Here is an 18,513-nt window from a genome sequence, read left to right on the forward strand (position 1 = left end):
AACAGGAGATAGACTAGTGCCCTGTCCAGGGGGTGTACTGTACATCAAGCTGTCTCACTACAGAAACAGGAGATAGACTAGTGTCCTGTCCAGGGGGGTGTACTGTACATCAAGCTGTCTCACTACAGAAACAGGAGATAGACTAGTGTCCTGTCCAGGGGTGTACTGGTACATCAAGCTGTCTCACTACAGAAACAGGAGATAGACTAGTGTCCTGTCCAGGGGTGTACTGTACATCAAGCTGTCTCACTATAGAAACAGGAGATAGACTAGTGTCCTGTCCAGGGGGTGTACTGTACATCAAGCTGTCTCACTACAGAAACAGGAGATAGACTAGTGTCCTGTCCAGGGGGTGTACTGTACATCAAGCTGTCTCACTATAGCAACAGGAGATAGACTAGTGTCCTGTCCAGGGGGTGTACTGTACATCAAGCTGTCTCACTGTAGAAACAGGAGATAGACTAGTGTCCTGTCCAGGGGGTGTACTGTACATCAAGCTGTCTCACTATAGAAACAGGAGATAGACTAGTGTCCTGTCCAGGGGGTGTACTGTACATCAAGCTGTCTCACTACAGAAACAGGAGATAGACTAGTGTCCTGTCCAGGGGGTGTACTGTACATCAAGCTGTCTCACTATAGAAACAGGAGATAGACTAGTGTCCTGTCCAGGGGGTGTACTGTACATCAAGCTGTCTCACTATAGAAACAGGAGATAGACTAGTGTCCTGTCCAGGGGGTGTACTGTACATCAAGCTGTCTCACTACAGAAACAGGAGATAGACTAGTGTCCTGTCCAGGGGGTGTACTGTACATCAAGCTGTCTCACTACAGAAACAGGAGATAGACTAGTGTCCTGTCCAGGGGTGTACTGGTACATCAAGCTGTCTCACTACAGAAACAGGAGATAGACTAGTGTCCTGTCCAGGGGGTGTACTGGTACATCAAGCTGTCTCACTACAGAAACAGGAGATAGACTAGTGTCCTGTCCAGGGGGTGTACTGGTACATCAAGCTGCCTCACTACAGAAACAGGAGATAGACTAGTGTCCTGTCCAGGGGGTGTACTGTACATCAAGCTGTCTCACTACAGAAACAGGAGATAGACTAGTGTCCTGTCCAGGGGGTGTACTGGTACATCAAGCTGTCTCACTACAGAAACAGGAGATAGACTAGTGTCCTCTCCAGGGAGTGTACTGTACATCAAGCTGTCTCACTACAGAAACAGGAGATAGACTAGTGTCCTGTCCAGGGGGTGTACTGTACATCAAGCTGTCTCACTACAGAAACAGGAGATAGACTAGTGTCCTGTCCAGGGGGTGTACTGTACATCAAGCTGTCTCACTACAGAAACAGGAGATAGACTAGTGTCCTGTCCAGGGGGTGTACTGTACATCAAGCTGTCTCACTACAGAAACAGGAGATAGGCTAGTGTCCTGTCCAGGGGGTGTACTGTACATCAAGCTGTCTCACTACAGAAACAGGAGATAGGCTAGTGTCCTGTCCAGGGGGTGTACTGTACATCAAGCTGTCTCACTACAGAAACAGGAGATAGACTAGTGCCCTGTCCAGGGGGTGTACTGTACATCAAGCTGTCTCACTACAGAAACAGGAGATAGACTAGTGTCCTGTCCAGGGGGTGTACTGTACATCAAGCTGTCTCACTACAGAAACAGGAGATAGACTAGTGTCCTGTCCAGGGGGTGTACTGTACATCAAGCTGTCTCACTACAGGAGATAGACTAGTGTCCTGTCCAGGGGGTGTCCTGGTACATCAAGCTGTCTCACTACAGAAACAGGAGATAGACTCGTGTCCTGTCCAGGGGGTGTACTGTACATCAAGCTGTCTCACTACAGAAACAGGAGATAGACTAGTGTCCTGTCCAGGGGGTGTACTGGTACATCAAGCTGTCTCACTACAGAAACAGGAGATAGACTAGTGTCCTGTCCAGGGGATGTACTGTACATCAAGGCTACTTACTTAGATGTGGCACCCTATTCCATATATAGTGCACTACTCTGTCCAAAAGTAGTGCACTATGTAGGGAATAGGGCACCATTTCAGATGAATCCCCAGTCACCAACCCTGTTAAAACTGTTTAGACTTCAGCTCTACTCAAACAGTCTGGACAGCACAGCTGCACTCAGACGTACAGCCAACTAGATTAAAGACAATCACATCTCACTAACTGGTATAGGAAAGGTCCCTGCGTAGCTGTCCTGAAGCAACTGAATGACCAGCTGACTGACTGACTGGCTGACTGACTGGCTGGCTGACCGGCTGACTGACTGACTGACTGACTGACTGACTGGCTGACCGGCTGGCCGACTGGCTGACTGGCTGACTGACTGACTGACTGACTGGCTGACCGGCTGGCCGACTGACTGGCTGACCGGCTGGCCGACTGGCTGACTGGCTGACTGACTGACTGGCTGATTGACTGACTGACTCACTGGCTGACTGACCGACTGACTGGCTGGCAGATAGAAAGGGGCCTGTTGGCACTGGGGAAGGTTGGAGGAGCAGACCTGGTAAAACACTGGTAAGGGTAGAAAGAAAGATATAGGGAGAGGGGGTGGTCTGTAGGGCTGTGGTAGAGATAGGAGGTGCTGAGGCTTGGTAATGATAGGCAGAGTTTAAAGAGGACTGCTTGTGGTGGAAGGCTGGCCGGGTAAAGGACACGCCCGGCTGGATGAGGATCAGGGAGGATCAGGGGGGGCAGAGAGGGGGAGGAGAGGGTGGAGAGAGAGAGGGAGGAGAGAGTGGGGGGGGAGAAGAGAGAGGGAAGAGAGAGGGAAGAGAGCGGAAATAGAGAGGGGGAGAGAGGGAATAGAGAGGGGGAGAGTGGGAATAGAGATGGGGAGAGAGGGAAGAGGGAGGGAATAGAGAGGGGGAGAGAGGGAAGAAAGAGGGAATAGAGGGAGGAGAGAGTTAAGAGAGGGGAGAAAGTGGGGAGAGAGGGGTGAGAGAGTGAGAGAGGGAAGAGGGGAGAGAGAGGGGGGGGAAATGGGGAGAGAGGGGGGCCTCTGGGGCTGGAGAAGGCTGGGGAGAGTAGGGGGAGGCCGAGGGGACTAGAAAATAGGGAGAGAAGAGGGAGAGAGGGGAAGGCTGGGTGAGAGAATAGAGGAGAGTAGGGGGAGAGAGGGGGAGGCTGGGAGAGAGAACAGAGGAGAGTAGGGGGAGAGAGGGGGAGGCTGGGTGAGAGAACAGAGGAGAGTAGGGGGAGAGAGGGGGGAGGCTTGGAGAGAGAATAGAGGAGAGTAGGGGGAGAGAGGGGGAGGCTGGGTGAGAGAATAGAGGAGAGTAGGGGGAGAGGGGGAGGCTGGGAGAGAGAATAGAGGAGAGTAGGGGGAGAGAGGGGGAGGCTGGGTGAGAGAATAGAGGAGAGTAGGGGGAGAGAGGGGGGAGGCTTGGAGAGAGAATAGAGGAGAGTAGGGGGAGAGAGGGGGAGGCTGAGAGAGAGAACAGAGGAGAGTAGGGGGAGAGAGGGGGAGGCTTGGAGAGAGAATAGAGGAGAGTAGGGGGAGAGAGGGGGAGGCTTGGAGAGAGAATAGAGGAGAGTAGGGGGAGAGAGGGGGAGGCTGGGAGAGAGAAGAGAGGAGAGTAGGGGGAGAGAGGGGGAGGCTGGGAGAGAGAACAGAGTAGAGATGAGGGAGAGAGTGGTAGGCTGGGAGAGAGAACAGAGGAGAGTAGGGGGAGAGAGGGAGGCTGGGGCTATCTGCCCCCAGAGCAGAGGGCGGTGGTCCACATACCACATCAGTGAGACGGCCCAGTGTACACAGAGAAATATGAGCTAAACAGTCTACTAATACACACAGACACACACACAGACCAAGAGAGACAGAAACACACACAGACTCAAAACAGACAGAAACACAGACTTAAAACGGACAGAAACACAGACTTAAAACGGACAGAAACACAGACTTAAAATGGACAGAAACACACACAGACTTAAAACAGACAGAAACACAGACTTAAAACGGACAGAAACACAGACTTAAAACAGACAGAAACACAGACTTAAAACGGACAGAAACACACACAGACTTAAAACAGACAGAAACACAGACTTAAAACAGACACACAGAGTCGTGTGTAGACTCAGGGCAGTATAAATGGTATCAGGTTATAACCAGGAATATACCATAGATAAATAACATGGTTCTGTCTCCACTGTTTCCCTCAGGGCAGTATAAATGGTATCAGGTTATAACCAGGAATATACCATAGATAAATAACATGGCTCTGTCTCCACTGTTTCCCTCAGGGCAGTATAAATGGTCTCAGTATTTGGGATGCAGACTAAATCAGAGCAGCTGTAGTTCCGGTGAAACATGTGCACAGGTCTACACAACAAGGTCTAGAATAGATCACACACACACACACACACACACACACCAGCACACATACACACACACACACCTAAAAACGAAGCTGAAAACAATTATTGGAATACAACAACTACCAAAAGCGGTGCACTATATAGGGAATAGGGTGCCATTCTCTGGTCTAAAGCGGTCCACTATATAGGGAATAGGGTGCCATTCTCTGGTCTAAAGTAGTGCACTATATAGGGAATAGGGTGCCATTCTCTGGTCTAAAGTAGTGCACTATATAGGGAATAGGGTGCCATTCTCTGGTCTAAAGCGGTCCACTATATAGGGAATAGGGTGCCATTTGGGATGCATCCGTTTCCCGGGTTTGTTGAGAGTGCAGTGTAGCCTGTAGTGTTGTGTTCAAGCTCAATGACTTCCCATTACATTGGATCGGATAAGATAATGACTTTAGATTAACACTGGCCTTTATTTATTTTCTTTAGAAGTACAGTCCTGTATGGGAAGGATGATTAACCCTGAAATATATTTTGGGGCGAATTACAATAAAATATTTTCTTAATCAAGAGATCCCACTTGGCACAGAAGTCAGTTCAAGGTCTAATTTTGATTTACATTTCAACTTTTCAACTATTGTGAATTCAACGTGAAACAGCAGCAACAATAAAATAAATCACCATGTCATTGGATTTAGGTTAAAAGGTGAAAAAATACGAAATGCCCTTACCTTGATGACTTTGTGCAAATCCAATGGGTTGTCCACGTTGATTCAACAAATATTTATTCAACCAGTTTTTGCCCAGTGGGATATCACCGATGACTAGCACGCCTATTAAATGACTCAGGCTAGACGTAGGCCTAGCGGATGAGTAGGCAAAGTGGTTGTTTTCAACAGGGAAATTCAAGGTATTTCGAGTGATAGCCTATAGGCATAACCGTAATTCCAAGCAAGCTCATTTTAGATCTAACTGAGTGAAACAATCCGTCTTCCATCAAGCAGACAGGACAGGTTTTTTTCCCCTTGTAAATGATCACACGTTATTCGGCTACACACGAAAGGACAGATCCGACCTGACAAAACCGGAACATTTTAGAAATATTTAGCACAAAGGCTAAATCTACAATTAGGCCAAGTAATTTTAACAACAATGTGGTTAATTCGGGCCCGAAAAAACAAAGTACATTCAACATTGTTTTATCGAATGCGGCATGACTGCAGCAATGTTTTTACATTGATGGCCTAGAGATAACTTGTGCGTGGGATGCCATAAATAAGTCGGCCTATTTTTATTATTGAATTACTTTGTATTTTCTGTGGATGCAATCAATAGACTATTATTTTATCAATTGGGCTATATGACGACATTCACCCCCAAATAGACAAATCATGTCCCATAAGGTTTGATAAAAAATTGCCACAAATTTACATTTTACATTTACATTTACGTCATTTAGCAGACGCTCTTATCCAGAGCGACTTACAAATTGGTGCATTCACCTTATGATAGCCAGTGGGACAACCACTTTACAATATATATATCTGTTGTTGTTGTTGTTTTGTTTTGTTTGTTTTTTGGGGGGGGGGGGGGTGTAAGGGGGGGGTAGAAGGATTACTTTATCCTATCCCAGGTATTCCTTAAAGAGGTAGGGTTTAAAGTGTCTCCAGAAGGTGGTGAGTGACTCCGCTGTCCTGGCGTCGTGAGGGAGCTTGTTCCACCATTGGGCATGCAGAAATGTCCATGCATTTCTTACGATATTTTAACCGTCAACCCAAAAGACGGTTTGAAATGCAAAGAATGCGGAAGTTCAGTGGGCCTACATGACAATATCTGGGGGTTGTGTTTTTGAGCTGCAATAATAAACAATGTAAGAAATGCGTTGCATGTCTAATAAGTTTGTGCTCAAGTTTCAATACTTCAGTAAATAAATAAATAATAGTAGCCTAAGTAAATAAATCAATGCACTTATAGCTCATAAAATATATAAAATTACATAATTTCAATTTTGTATGCCGATTAGTTTTTTCCCTTGAAGAGCAAAGATTGAGAGACCCAAAAATGCATCCATCCTTCTACACACTAAGTCCAACCACTCACCCCAATATCAAGACAACAACAACGAACCACGCCCTACTAGGTCCTTCACTCCAACCAGACATGACAGGTGCGTGACCTCTCTGAGCACCGGGTCATAGGACCGTTTCATTCCCGTTATTGAGTGTAGTGTAAAGAGGAGCGTGCTCTATGATCCGTGTGTCAAAGGCTAACTCTGGCCTATAGGTACTATGAGAGAAAGAGAGGAGAGGGGGGGATAGAGAGAGAGAGAGTGAGGGAGGGAGAGAGATGCGGTGAGGAGAGCCAGTTAGTTGTCCGGGTAAAGGTCATCACTGCCGCTGACTCCATTGAGATAAATAATAAAAGCCCAACATGTCTGGTTGCCATTTCAACCTTAAAGGGTAAAAAGGGCCTTCGGCGCTCAATTGAATATTTCCATGAAGGATGATGAAACCATGGTTTTCCTTAGGAAAGAGAATATTAACTTAATTAATATTAAGACGTAATTAATGCCACCAATACATGTATAGCCCAGAACATAGGCCAATCGATGAGCTGGATTGCAGACACGTAAAAAGTCTAAACATATTCAGTGTCATTAAAAAAAAATATATATAGCCGATCTCGGCTATTGTTGACTACCTGAGTAATGTAACATCATTTTACATTTTAGTCATTTAGCAGACGCTCTTACCCAGAGCGACTCACAGGAGCAATTAGGGTTAAGTGTCTTGCTCAAGGGCACATCGACAGATTTATATGGAATTCGTGTTTTAGGCCTACGTGTTTTTCTGTAATATTTCTGTCAGTAATACAGGCCAGGGTAGGGTATAGGTCTAAAATACCGTTATTTTCCGTATCCAGCCCAAAATGAAATCCAAATTATGTTGGATGTATTGTAGGGCTAGGACCTAAGTTGAAAGCAAAGCAATATGCAATCGGCCCATAGCCGTAATTCTTATACGAGTAATGTTTTACGACATTTATGACAGTAATGACACAACTCAAAAACAAATGTCACATGTCCTTGGTTCTAATAGCGTAACTTCATTTATAGGCCTATGTGATTGGGAGATTAATTAAATAATAGACTTAAGACTTAATAATAAGACGACTGCCTACAGTGAATCTATTTTCACCAAAATATGCTCGAAAAAATAAATGTCACTGCTCACTTATCGGAAATATTAAGCTAGCCTACATATAGTATGGTGTTCCTAGCTAAGGTATGACATACAGTCAAGACGACAGCGTCATAACATAAAATAGTGCAGTAATAAAACACATACAGAATGGAGAGAAAACAACAACACATATTTAGCCTGTCCTTCTCTCCTCGCACAGAAAAGCGCACTCGGTAAAAGCCTACATTAGCCTGATAGAGTTGGACGATATGGACAAAATCCATATTGCGATAAATTACCTGAATTGAAGCGATAATGATAAATAGAAGGAAACGTTTATAACTTGAATAATATGCGCCACAGTTTTTTGAAAACGGTATTATCTACTACTACTAGTTTGATGGTTGTAGACATCAATTGTCCCATTAACAATCACCCATATTAGCAAGCTTATAATTTCTCTAGTACAGGCTGCTTATCTGTATGGAATGGTATCAGAAAAATGCCTGCGATAAATGATCAGGATGGTTTGTGTCAATGATTAGCAGTGTATCGTCCCAGCTCTACAACAGAACAAATAACGCTTTACGCAGAGCTATACGCAGAGCTTTACGCAGAGCTATAGGCAGAGCTAAACGCAGAGCTATAGGCAGAGCTTTACGCAGAGCTATAGGCAGAGCTAAACGCAGAGCTATAGGCAGAGCTTTACGCAGAGCCATACGCAGAGCTTTACGCAGAGCTATACGCAGAGCTTTAAGCAGAGCTACACGCAGAGCTTTACGCAGAGCTATACGCAGAGCTTTAAGCAGAGCTATAGGCAGAGCTATACGCAGAGCTATAGGCAGCGCGGCGCATTTTCCGTCACAAGAACATGGCCTCAAAGTTTTAACTATGATGCTTTTGGAGTCCCCTTTTTAGAGCCTACATGACAAGCAGAATACTGCATCTTCCCGGTCAGCCAATAGGCGGTGGTGTGTGTACGGTAGTAGATACAGACGGCTCTTCCTTTCCGCGTATAGCGCCGTGGAACGTGGAACCATACGGGAAACCCGGGAGGAGGACGACTGCGCGCTCTATCTCTTCCTGTATTTTCATTTGCCTCCTAATTTGACCCAAATAAAGGCTCGTGCACTGACAGGGGGGGTTCTCCCTGGCCTCGGAGGTGCACGCACGCAGGCACACACGAGCGCACTCAGCAGTAGCTGAGGGGAGACTAGAGGCGAGTCCCCATCAGACAGAGTCATTCTCGTATTCGTCCCTATTCCTTTTATAGTGCACTAATTTTGACCAGGGCTCTTTGACCAGGGCTGTGGTCTAAAGTAGTGCACTGTGTAAGGGACAGAGTGCCATTTGGGCCGGAAACCTCTCTCCGGTCCTTGAGTAATCCCATTTGCTATTGTGCTTGTTCAATCAGCGGATACAGTTGACTCGCTTCCCGCTGTAGGCTACTACCTCTCCGGACTCTGCCCGGTGCTGCTGCTGGCGCCACGGAGCTCCAGGGCCGCCCCTGTAACGATTTCCACGTGTCGGTAAGGATTTATCGTTTATAAACCGGAGGAAATGGAGAAACACGTTTGAGATTGTGCTTTTGAGCTCTGGCCGGGACACACAAGAACAACAACAACAACGGAAATAACAGTTTTATTTTGCCTAGTAATAGAACACACGTGCACGTCGACAACGGAATTGAAGGTTCGGACGGACGCAGGAGGACCCGTCGTGATTGTTTTGTTTGAGGGGCCAGGGATTTGCGTATTTTCTCAACTAAAAACATAATGCACGACAAGGCGACAGACACCCTGGCTTCGACACGGTCGAAAGTCTCCTCGTTTTACATTGAAAACCTACTCGGCTCGAGTAAGAATGGAGAGTCAACGTATTTCAACCGACAAGACACAACAACAACAACAGCCAGTATAGTAGCAGGACCGCGGAGGAGAGTATGGAGCGGAATGAGATGGTCTACCCTAGCCGAGTCCTAGCGGGACATCGGAGCCAAGTGGCTGGTCAAGTGGCAGCCTGCTCCGGCCTCGGCGCCGAGGGTTCCCCCCGGAGAGACTCGCAGTTAGCATGCTACAGAGCGGCTGCAGCCGATCACTTTAAACCACTATGTTTCAGAAAGTCCGCCAGTAAGTAGCCTATATCTTTATTCTGTTGGATAAATAGTCGTTTTTAACTGCACGGTCGAATCTACGGTATGGGTTACATTGTAAATTAAACCCCTAAAGAGTAATCTGTCTGTATTCCATTAGATAAATATTAGTATAATTATCTTCGACTGCATGATCGAAGCTGGTAGGATAGTCTATAATTGTAAATAAAAACAGCTTCTCACTGCGATCGAAGGGTTTGAGCGGCCAATCATGTTAGGCTACAACAGCACGAGGTTTTAGGCCTGTAGCCAACATCTTTTTTATTTAACCTTTATTAATCAGTCCCATTGAGGTCAAAATAATTATTTTACAAGGGAGACCTGCAAAGATGGTTTAACCACATCTAAAAATACAAAAAAAGCCATCCACGAATCTCGCCACGCATGACGCGTAAGTCCATATAACTACGCCTAGGCCCAGAACATATGTTACACAATATGTTACTTCTATATCGTGGTCCTGATAGTCCTATTTCTCATCACGACTAAGCCTATATCTCTAATTACGCACTCTGCCTGTCGCAATACGTGCATCCCAAATGTCACCCTATTCCCTATATAGTGCACTTATTTTTGACCAGAGCCCTATGGGTGAGTTAGTGTTATGTTAGACCAAACTCGGTGCCATACGGCCATGGTTAAAAGTAGTTCACTATATAGGGAATAGGGTTCAATTTATGGATTGTAGTCTATCGCTAGGCTTACTGGGATGTGTCCCTGGTCCTGTCTGGTCAGCTAGTCTACTGATAGAGGGATGTGTCCCCTGGTCCTGTCTGGTCAGCCAGTCTACTGATAGAGGGATGTGTCCCCTGGTCCTGTCTGGTCAGCTAGTCTACTGATAGAGGGATGTGTCCCCTGGTCCTGTCTGGTCAGCCAGTCTACTGATAGAGGGATGTGTCCCCTGGTCCTGTCTGGTCAGCTAGTCTACTGATAGAGGGATGTGTCCCCTGGTCCTGTCTGGTCAGCCAGTCTACTGATAGAGGGATGTGTCCCCTGGTCCTGTCTGGTCAGCCAGTCTACTGATAAAGGGAGAGGGTCAAAGAGTCCAGGGCCTTGGTCAAAAGTAGTGCACTATATAGGGAATAGGATGGGGTCTGTCTCTCTGTCCCGTCTGACTAGGCAGCCTACTGGGGGGGCATTATGCTTAATTTGGTAAAACTAACAGAATCAGCGAGCTAGAGGACACTCTCTCTTTATCCCTCTATCTCCCCACCCTCTCTCTCTCTCTCTCTCTCTCTCTCTCTCTCTCTCTCTCTCTCTCTCTCTCTCTCTCTCTCTTTGTCTCTCTCTCTCTCTCTCTCTCTCTCTCTCTCTCTCTCTCTCTCTCTCTCTCTCTCTCTCTCTCTCTCTTTCTCTTGCTCTCTCTCTCTCTCTCTCTCTCTCTCTCTCTCTCTCTCTCTCTTTGTCTTTCCCTCTCTCTCTCTCTCTCTCTCTCTCTCTCTCTCCGAACGCACCAGCGGCCATTCCAAACTCATTAAAGGCTCAAGAGCGCAATTGGTTTGTCCGAGTGGGTGACCCCCGGGTCGGGTGGACGGCAGGGGCAGAAGAGGGACAGGGGACTTGGCCTCTTTCTTCAGAACAGCCGTACAGGCACGAGGTTATATCCCATGGCACCCAATTCTCTATACTTTGGAGTCTTATGGGCCCTGGTCAAAAGTAGTGCACTATATAGGGAATAGGGTGCTGTTTGAAGGTCTTAGGGACCTGGTTAGGAGGGTTGTTGTTAGTTAGCTTGTTCATATTTTGATGACAGTGTTTTGTCAGGTCTATAGGCGCGTATCAACAGCAATCAGACTAGCGTTACGTCCCAAATGGCACCCTGTTACCTGGGCCCTAGGTCAAAAGTAGTGCACTGTAAAGGGAACAGGGGGCCATTTTGGGCGCATCCTACTATTCAGAATTGGTAGGCCCCTGACCACCTTGGCCAGCTTGGTTATCTCTCCATCAGTTATCTGTCCATCAGTTATCTGTCCATCAGTTATCTGTCCATCAGTTATCTCTCCATCAGTTATCTCTCCATCAGTTATCTCTCCATCAGTTATCTCTCCATCAGTTATAAATATCTCTCCATCAGTTATCTCTCCATCCTGTTAATCGTCAGTTCAAAGATGAACTATAGCTATAGGCCTGTATTTTAACCCTTTGTTTTTCTGGCCAACTGTTGTTCTCAGCAACAGCCTATTGAAATCAATCTAACTTTGATGCCATGTGTCCATATTCTATTCATATTCTATTCATGTTCTATTGTATTTTTTTCCACAGGTCCCAAAGAGGAAAGCAGAAGCTCAGCTAACCGTTGCTGCTCCATCTCAGCCAGCGACCGAGACTCCGTCTCTCCCGCCGTGTCGGAAGAACCCACTGAAGGCAGCTACAAAACGGGACGGAAAACGGCAGACAGCAGCCTGACCGACGACAACGACGAAACGCAGAACGCCTTTGATGATCGGTCGGACCTTGAAGCCCCTCTGGACCCGAGCTCTGTCCGGAAGAAGAAAACTAGAACCGTTTTCAGTCGGAGTCAGGTGTTTCAGTTGGAGTCGACGTTCGATTTGAAACGGTACCTCAGCAGTTCTGAACGGGCAGGTCTCGCGGCCTCGCTCCACCTAACGGAAACGCAGGTGAAAATCTGGTTCCAGAATCGACGGAACAAATGGAAGAGACAGTTGGCCGCGGATCTCGAGGCCACAAACGTTTCCCACTCGGCCCAACGGATAGTCAGAGTTCCCATTCTATATCACGAGAGCTCCACGCCCTCGACGTTGGGTTTCACCATCAACGTGCCCCAGGTCTCCCCACCTTTGACGAGTTTCTCAAACCCCGTGAACTATTCCCTCTCATCGTTCGCGCACTCCATGAGTTTGCTACGCTCGCAAATGAAAGGGTTGGTGTAAAAAAAAAAAAAGAAGAGAGAGACCATTATCGGTCTTTCATTTTTGTTCACACCATATTATCATTATTCAGTTATTGAAGATACTGAATCGTGCAATAAATGCAATGGCCGCAGAAAACTATACAAGTAAAAAAAGTTTGACGCATCCAAAGAGAAGGCCTTTAGGCTTACATTGACCATGATTATACACACATTTTAAAGTGATAAATGATCGCTGTGTTTTTAAAGTTGTTAATTGTACTACTTTACATATCTACTTTATTCTACTCTCGCCACAGTGGGATGATGATAGTGTTCAGCTGGCCCATATTGGCTAGGTTTTGAATACACACTTATTTTTGCAAAGACGTTTATTCAAAGACAGTTTCCAACGTCACTTTTTTTCACAATATAGCTGTAAATAAACAAATCACAAGAGATGAGTGACGTGTGTGTGTGCTGTTGTTGTCCAGTGTGTCCTCGCGCAAGGTGCTCGGGGTCAATTTCGAGCTGTTTCGAATCGAGTCCGGAGCTGAACCTGCATGAGATTCGATGTATCAACTATGGCCCACAGTTGATAATCCATGTGAAATTGTAAGTCATTTGATTGTAATTTGATCGGAATTGACCCCAATCTCTTGGCTCCTCCCTGACTATAGGCTACAAGTATAGCCTACATCTTTTCTTTCACCAGTTTTACTTGATCAAATAGACACCAAGGAGGACAGAATATATAGAATGCCGCTAACTACACAAGTCCCCGCCGCAGCGTTAGTTCTGACACATATCAGCGCATAGGCCTACACTTAATACAATTTAACGTTAACAGTTACAAAATGGAGTGCGTAGCACAAAGCTGTAGGTGAGCGGAGAAGGGAAGAATGTGCCTATTTGAAAGCTAAATATATTTTTAAAAACTAGCTCGTGACATGTTTTAATTTTTTTTTAGGCAGGCCTAAAATCCTCTCTATCCTACAACTGAACTGCCCTCCTCACTAAAAAAAAAAAAAAAAAGAGGAAATATGGTTTGATGGCATCATTCATATTTATAAACACACGGGGGCATCGAAAGGACGACACGGTGAGGACAAATCAATTACAGGCCTCAAATACCCTGCGTGAATAGACCCTATTGCGTAATATGACATCACGCTACCACAACACCGGGCCTGAGCTGGCTGGCAGCTGGCGAGTTGTTCATGTGGGCTGCAGTAGACTAGGCTGCTGTATAAGAAACAGTTGAACAGTATAGTTGGTTTATGGACCTTTATGGTAGCGCTCAGCTTTGTCTACGGCCCGTAGTAGGCTACTATGAGAATATTGTTTTATTTATTTGCAACACGGGTAGGCGATTTATTCAGAGGGTTGACGGACCCACTAAAGTAGCCTTTTTTTTTACAATCCGAACTAATAGGCCTAAGGTGTGTAATGTGGAGATTATAGCATTAACGTTAACAATACTTTTACTTTGTTGTCATAAATATTGATTTATTATGATTAAATATTCAGTAGCCCGTGCCTGTAAGTGGGAGCCGCTATTCCTTCGGGAGAAGGATGCATGCGATAACTTCGAGGACAACACGTATTTAGGAGTACAACAAAAAAATGTGGACGATATTCTTCCCCAGCCAAATCCCATCGAAGACGATAGACGTTTTGCGTTTTGCGAGAACGTATGGCAGCGGGTTTTCCCCGGGTAAAATAACATACACTAATTCAACTTCCTTCTTCTATGCTTTATCTGTAAAATGTACAAAAAAAATAGCGTTATGATCATCATCTCAGCAAACAATAAAGTAGAAGGTTTAGGCCTAGACTTTATTCCGGACAATAAAAAGGCCTAAATATAATGCTCAATATCACATGGATAAAAGTAGCCTACCCTAGGTCTATATGAATAAATATAGCCTATTTAAACAGGCCTATGTTTTGCACAATAGAGAGTAGGCTTTCTGGCATAATATTGGTTATAGGCCTTTACCTCATGGCCTCGTGCAAAATATAGTAGGCTAAAGCGTTCTATTCGATTTATTCGATTCTATCAGTCAACGATTTCAGAAGATGCAAAGAAATAAAAATGCAATAAGACATTGCAACGCAGGCCTAAATCAAATGGAAATTATAAAAACATTGAAATAGACCTAGGCTATTTTAACTTACAGTAAATGTCGTGTTCAATATGTTATTCCAGCTAAATTAATGTAAATACTATTTATAATATATTTAATTGGTATTTTTCTTGCCTTTTACTTTGAAAACTATAGCTCATCGAAAAAGCCTTCATTAAAACGCTTGCCAGTCGTTTTAAAGAAAATACATTAAAACGCTGAAAAGAAACCCCGTTATCCACCTCCTCTTCACCCAACGACACACATCTGGTGGACCCAGCCAGCACCAGGTGTTGGGTCTAAAAAGGATGCATTAGGTAGCCTAACTTCTAAGGCAAAACTGCAGGGTCTATAGCTACACCAACCCAAAGCCATGACTGCAGAAAAATAAAATAGCCTATTTCACACAGCGACCCCATAGGCCTATTCCTCAAATGCAGAACACCTCAAATTAAATTATTTATGATGAATCCTTTCCATTCTTAATTTCGTAGCCTTTAAACCAGATGCCTAGCTCCAAAAAAAAAAAAAAAGGAAAAAAACGATAACATTCTGCTCTCCGGCTCTCTCTTCCCCTCCCCTTGATGTAATTGGCCCCTCGCAGGCACTCCTCTTGTCCAATGGACGAGGGCGCACCAACGTTCCATCCGGTCCGTGGAAGTAACGGGCGAGGCAGAGAGAGAAAGGCGCGCTGCGCAAGCCCCCAGTCCAGTCCCCTCATCATCCTCGCATGGAGCAATGGTGCTTGGAGCGTCAAGAAGTCGTTAAGAAGAGAGAGAGAGAGAGTTCCAAGTCCCACTTCTAGAGCGCAGGACCGTTGGTTCCATAATTCCTTGCGGGAGAAAAGAGGCTATTTCGTTAAGGAAATGATGAGCAAAGTGGACGCGCCATGCAGACCGACTGCCGCGTCTCTCAAATTCACCATAGACAATATTCTGAACCTGCAGACAAACTCGAGCGGTAACGGTAGGAGGAACGTTGACAGCTGTCATTCCGGTAGCAGGCTGCAGAATAGCACGGGGCTGTACCGGTTCGATGACAATCAACGGAGAGTGGACCCCGAGATGAGGCTACACGATACAGGTAGGCAAAATATGGATGTGTTAAACACTGCACTGTAGCCTAATAAACGGCCCTTTTGTGGCCTGATTCAACACATCGGGCCCAAAGCATTTTTATGGGTAGCAAAATATTGAAGCCTAATAAACTGTCAGCATCAAGCTGTTGCGGAATACAACTTCTGTCCCATTTCCGTTCTCAGAGCCGGTTAACGACTGTAGCCCAACCGGAGGTCCCGAGGCCTTCGTTATCACCCGGGAAGACTCGTTACAGATCACCGACAATTGCTTCGAAAGCGGGGACAGCGGCGACGACTGCTCCTCGACGCATCACACCGGGGACGGTGACAGCGGCGGCAAGAAAAACCAACTGATAACCAAGAAAAAAACTCGCACCATCTTCTCCAAGAGACAGATCTTTCAGTTGGAATCTACGTTCGACGTGAAGCGGTATCTTAGCAGCGCCGACCGCGCCTGTCTCGCGAGTTCTCTCCAGCTGACGGAAACGCAGGTCAAAATCTGGTTCCAGAATCGAAGGAATAAAATGAAAAGACAGATTTCAACAGCGCTAGATGGTCCCAACGGTGATTTCTCCGAAGCGGGTCCGGGGAAGGCTCTGCAGCTCCCGGCCTTGTACAAAAACAGTAACCTGCTAGGGAGATGCTTGTTGCCGATGCCCCTGCCCATCGTCTACCCTGGCAGTAGCACGCCTTATTATTGCTTTTCCAACGCCAGCAAGTACTTTAGTCTATTCGAAGGAGATGTGGTCCTATAGACTAAGCCTAGTCTGTTTAAAGGAGACGTAGTCCTATAGACTAGGCCTAGTCTGTTCGAAGGAGGCGTTGGGTTTAGGCCTATATAGTTTTCTGCATCATCGCCATAAAGAGACTGTTTACAAGTGACATATCATGGCAATTTCAGATTCACCATTTAGCGTTTTTTCATTGTGGTAAAAACGTAAGGCCGAGTCTGGCCCATGTAGGCCTACGGGTACCTTTTGACCTAAGCCTAGCGTAGCCTACATATCACGTTGATAGCCTACGCCAATTTTATTTATTGACAGACATCAATGTTGATATGAAACTGAACAACATATTTTCAGGATAGCCTATCACACAAAGACATGCAGAATAACTCCATATTCCGTTTGATGTTATAATAATAGATCATCGTTTTGTATTCAGAGTACCAGCGTAGACCTAAAACAGTAGGTCTAATAAGCATTTAATATATTATTGTTATTATTACTATTATTATTACTATAATTATTATTATTATTAGCCTGTTATTAACAACAGCATTTCTAGCAGTCTAAACACGGCCAAAGATGGTATTATATTTGCATGCGTTTACTGTATTATATAGAATTTTCAATTAATTAAATTAACTATGTATTTAAATGAATGTAATAGATTTTTTTTTTTTTTACGCATGTTTAAAGTTTATTTCAATTTGAAGTATAACATTCTTATTTCGTCCCAAATCGGGGAAACAACTATAATATTGACTGAATCTGTCATTAAAAATGTTTTATATAAAAACATCGTTTGGTACAAAGGTTTATGTAAACTATGTTTTGCTGCGCTGTGCCTTAAAGCCTTCAGTTGTAGGATAAAGGGGCTAACTATTAGTACAGTTCAAGAAACCTGTGCTAAATGTGGATTTTTCACAGAAAAATTACATTTCATAATATTATGAAAGCGAAGACAATAGACGTGTTGTTGTAACACGCTTGGACTATACTAATCTCAAGACACAACATGTGAATCCGATTATCGACGACGACTAGAGAGAGAGAGAGAGAGAGAGAGAGAGAGAGAGAGAGAGAGAGAGAGAGAGAGAGAGAGAGAGAGAGAGAGAGAGAGAGAGAGAGAGACAGAGCGAGAGAGAGAGAGAGAGAGAGAGAGAGAGAGAGACGAGAGAGAGAGAGAGAGAGAGCTAATCCTGCTTTCTGGAATATCACTGATCAGTCAAGTGCTTTAAGAACTAGGCTTCTAAATGAAGAGAAATGTATGCAAGCTTATCATAAATACGTTGTAAAATGTTAACCGTTCCTTCTACAGTAGGTCTATGTTGGAAAGATTTGTTGCGGAAGGCCTATGTGCCTGTTGTTTTCGTCTGCTTGTCACAATATTTGACACTTGACAATATACTTTGGGAGTATTTAAGCATAAAAGTGGCCCCTTACAACTCGTATATTGCAGGTCTATCGGCAGTCTTTAGAATGTACAATGGCAAAGATATAGTGTTTACCCGTAAAGGTGTATTCCGCCCTCCAAACACACAGCCTCAATATGAGATTCTGTTGTAACCTATTCGGCAAGGAGAGTGTGCTAAATTTAGCATAAAAATATGGCCTGTATTGAATTCATTGGACATTAATAATGTGCCCAAGTAAACCCCAGAGATGCACTTTTTATGCACAAACAAATTTGCTAAGTTTAATCAAAACGGCATGATGTTACAACAAGGAGTGTGCATTTCACCAGCACACGTTCATTTAGCCATTTAGACTTAGAATTAGAACGATCAGAACGGACAAAGTAGCCGTGAAATTCTAATTCTATGCCTTTAGCCTCGTCATTCACACTTAGCCTCGTGACCCACATTCTTGGTTAAAATGCCTTGCGCCACGGTCTCCACATCACATCTCCACGCAGGGAAATGGCGAACAGACGGAGCTGCTCGGAGCCATGGCCGAGGGCGCACTAAAAGGTCGGCGCGGGTTATCTCCGCCTCCCTGCCCGCAATATCCGCGAGACGCTCTAGGGTCTCCCATGGGAACGCGCCTGCGCAATTTCACCATCAATTAAT

The 18,513-nt window shown here is 45.1% G+C and overlaps 2 protein-coding genes across 2 annotated transcripts; both read left to right on the top strand.

The window, feature by feature from the left end:
• Nucleotides 1-8,668: 8,668 nt before the first annotated feature.
• On the top strand, nucleotides 8,669-12,973 carry LOC121531450 (homeobox protein HMX1-like). Its single transcript, XM_041836691.2, has 2 exons — nucleotides 8,669-9,641; nucleotides 11,927-12,973. Exons 1-2 carry the CDS (start codon nucleotides 9,455-9,457, stop codon nucleotides 12,553-12,555), a joined length of 816 nt encoding a protein of 271 aa, XP_041692625.2. The 5' UTR covers nucleotides 8,669-9,454; the 3' UTR covers nucleotides 12,556-12,973.
• A 2,239-nt stretch (nucleotides 12,974-15,212) lies between these two features.
• Nucleotides 15,213-17,478, top strand: LOC121531449 (homeobox protein HMX3-A). Its single transcript, XM_041836690.2, has 2 exons — nucleotides 15,213-15,724; nucleotides 15,903-17,478. Exons 1-2 carry the CDS (start codon nucleotides 15,262-15,264, stop codon nucleotides 16,472-16,474), a joined length of 1,035 nt encoding a protein of 344 aa, XP_041692624.2. The 5' UTR covers nucleotides 15,213-15,261; the 3' UTR covers nucleotides 16,475-17,478.
• The last annotated feature ends 1,035 nt before the right edge of the window (nucleotides 17,479-18,513 follow it).

The sequence above is a fragment of the Coregonus clupeaformis genome, unplaced genomic scaffold (assembly GCF_020615455.1).
Source record: "Coregonus clupeaformis isolate EN_2021a unplaced genomic scaffold, ASM2061545v1 scaf0406, whole genome shotgun sequence".
NCBI classification, from domain to species: Eukaryota; Metazoa; Chordata; class Actinopteri; order Salmoniformes; family Salmonidae; genus Coregonus; species Coregonus clupeaformis.

Excerpts from the sequence above, each read along its gene's own strand:
- LOC121531450 (XM_041836691.2), top strand. The coding sequence starts at position 9,455 with ATGGAGCGGAATGAGATGGTCTACCCTAGCCGAGTCCTAGCGGGACAT. Across the intron at positions 9,642-11,926 it reads ATGTTTCAGAAAGTCCGCCA|GTCCCAAAGAGGAAAGCAGA; the intron begins GTAAGTAGCCTA and ends TTTTTTCCACAG.
- LOC121531449 (XM_041836690.2), top strand. The coding sequence starts at position 15,262 with ATGGACGAGGGCGCACCAACGTTCCATCCGGTCCGTGGAAGTAACGGG. Across the intron at positions 15,725-15,902 it reads GATGAGGCTACACGATACAG|AGCCGGTTAACGACTGTAGC; the intron begins GTAGGCAAAATA and ends TTCCGTTCTCAG.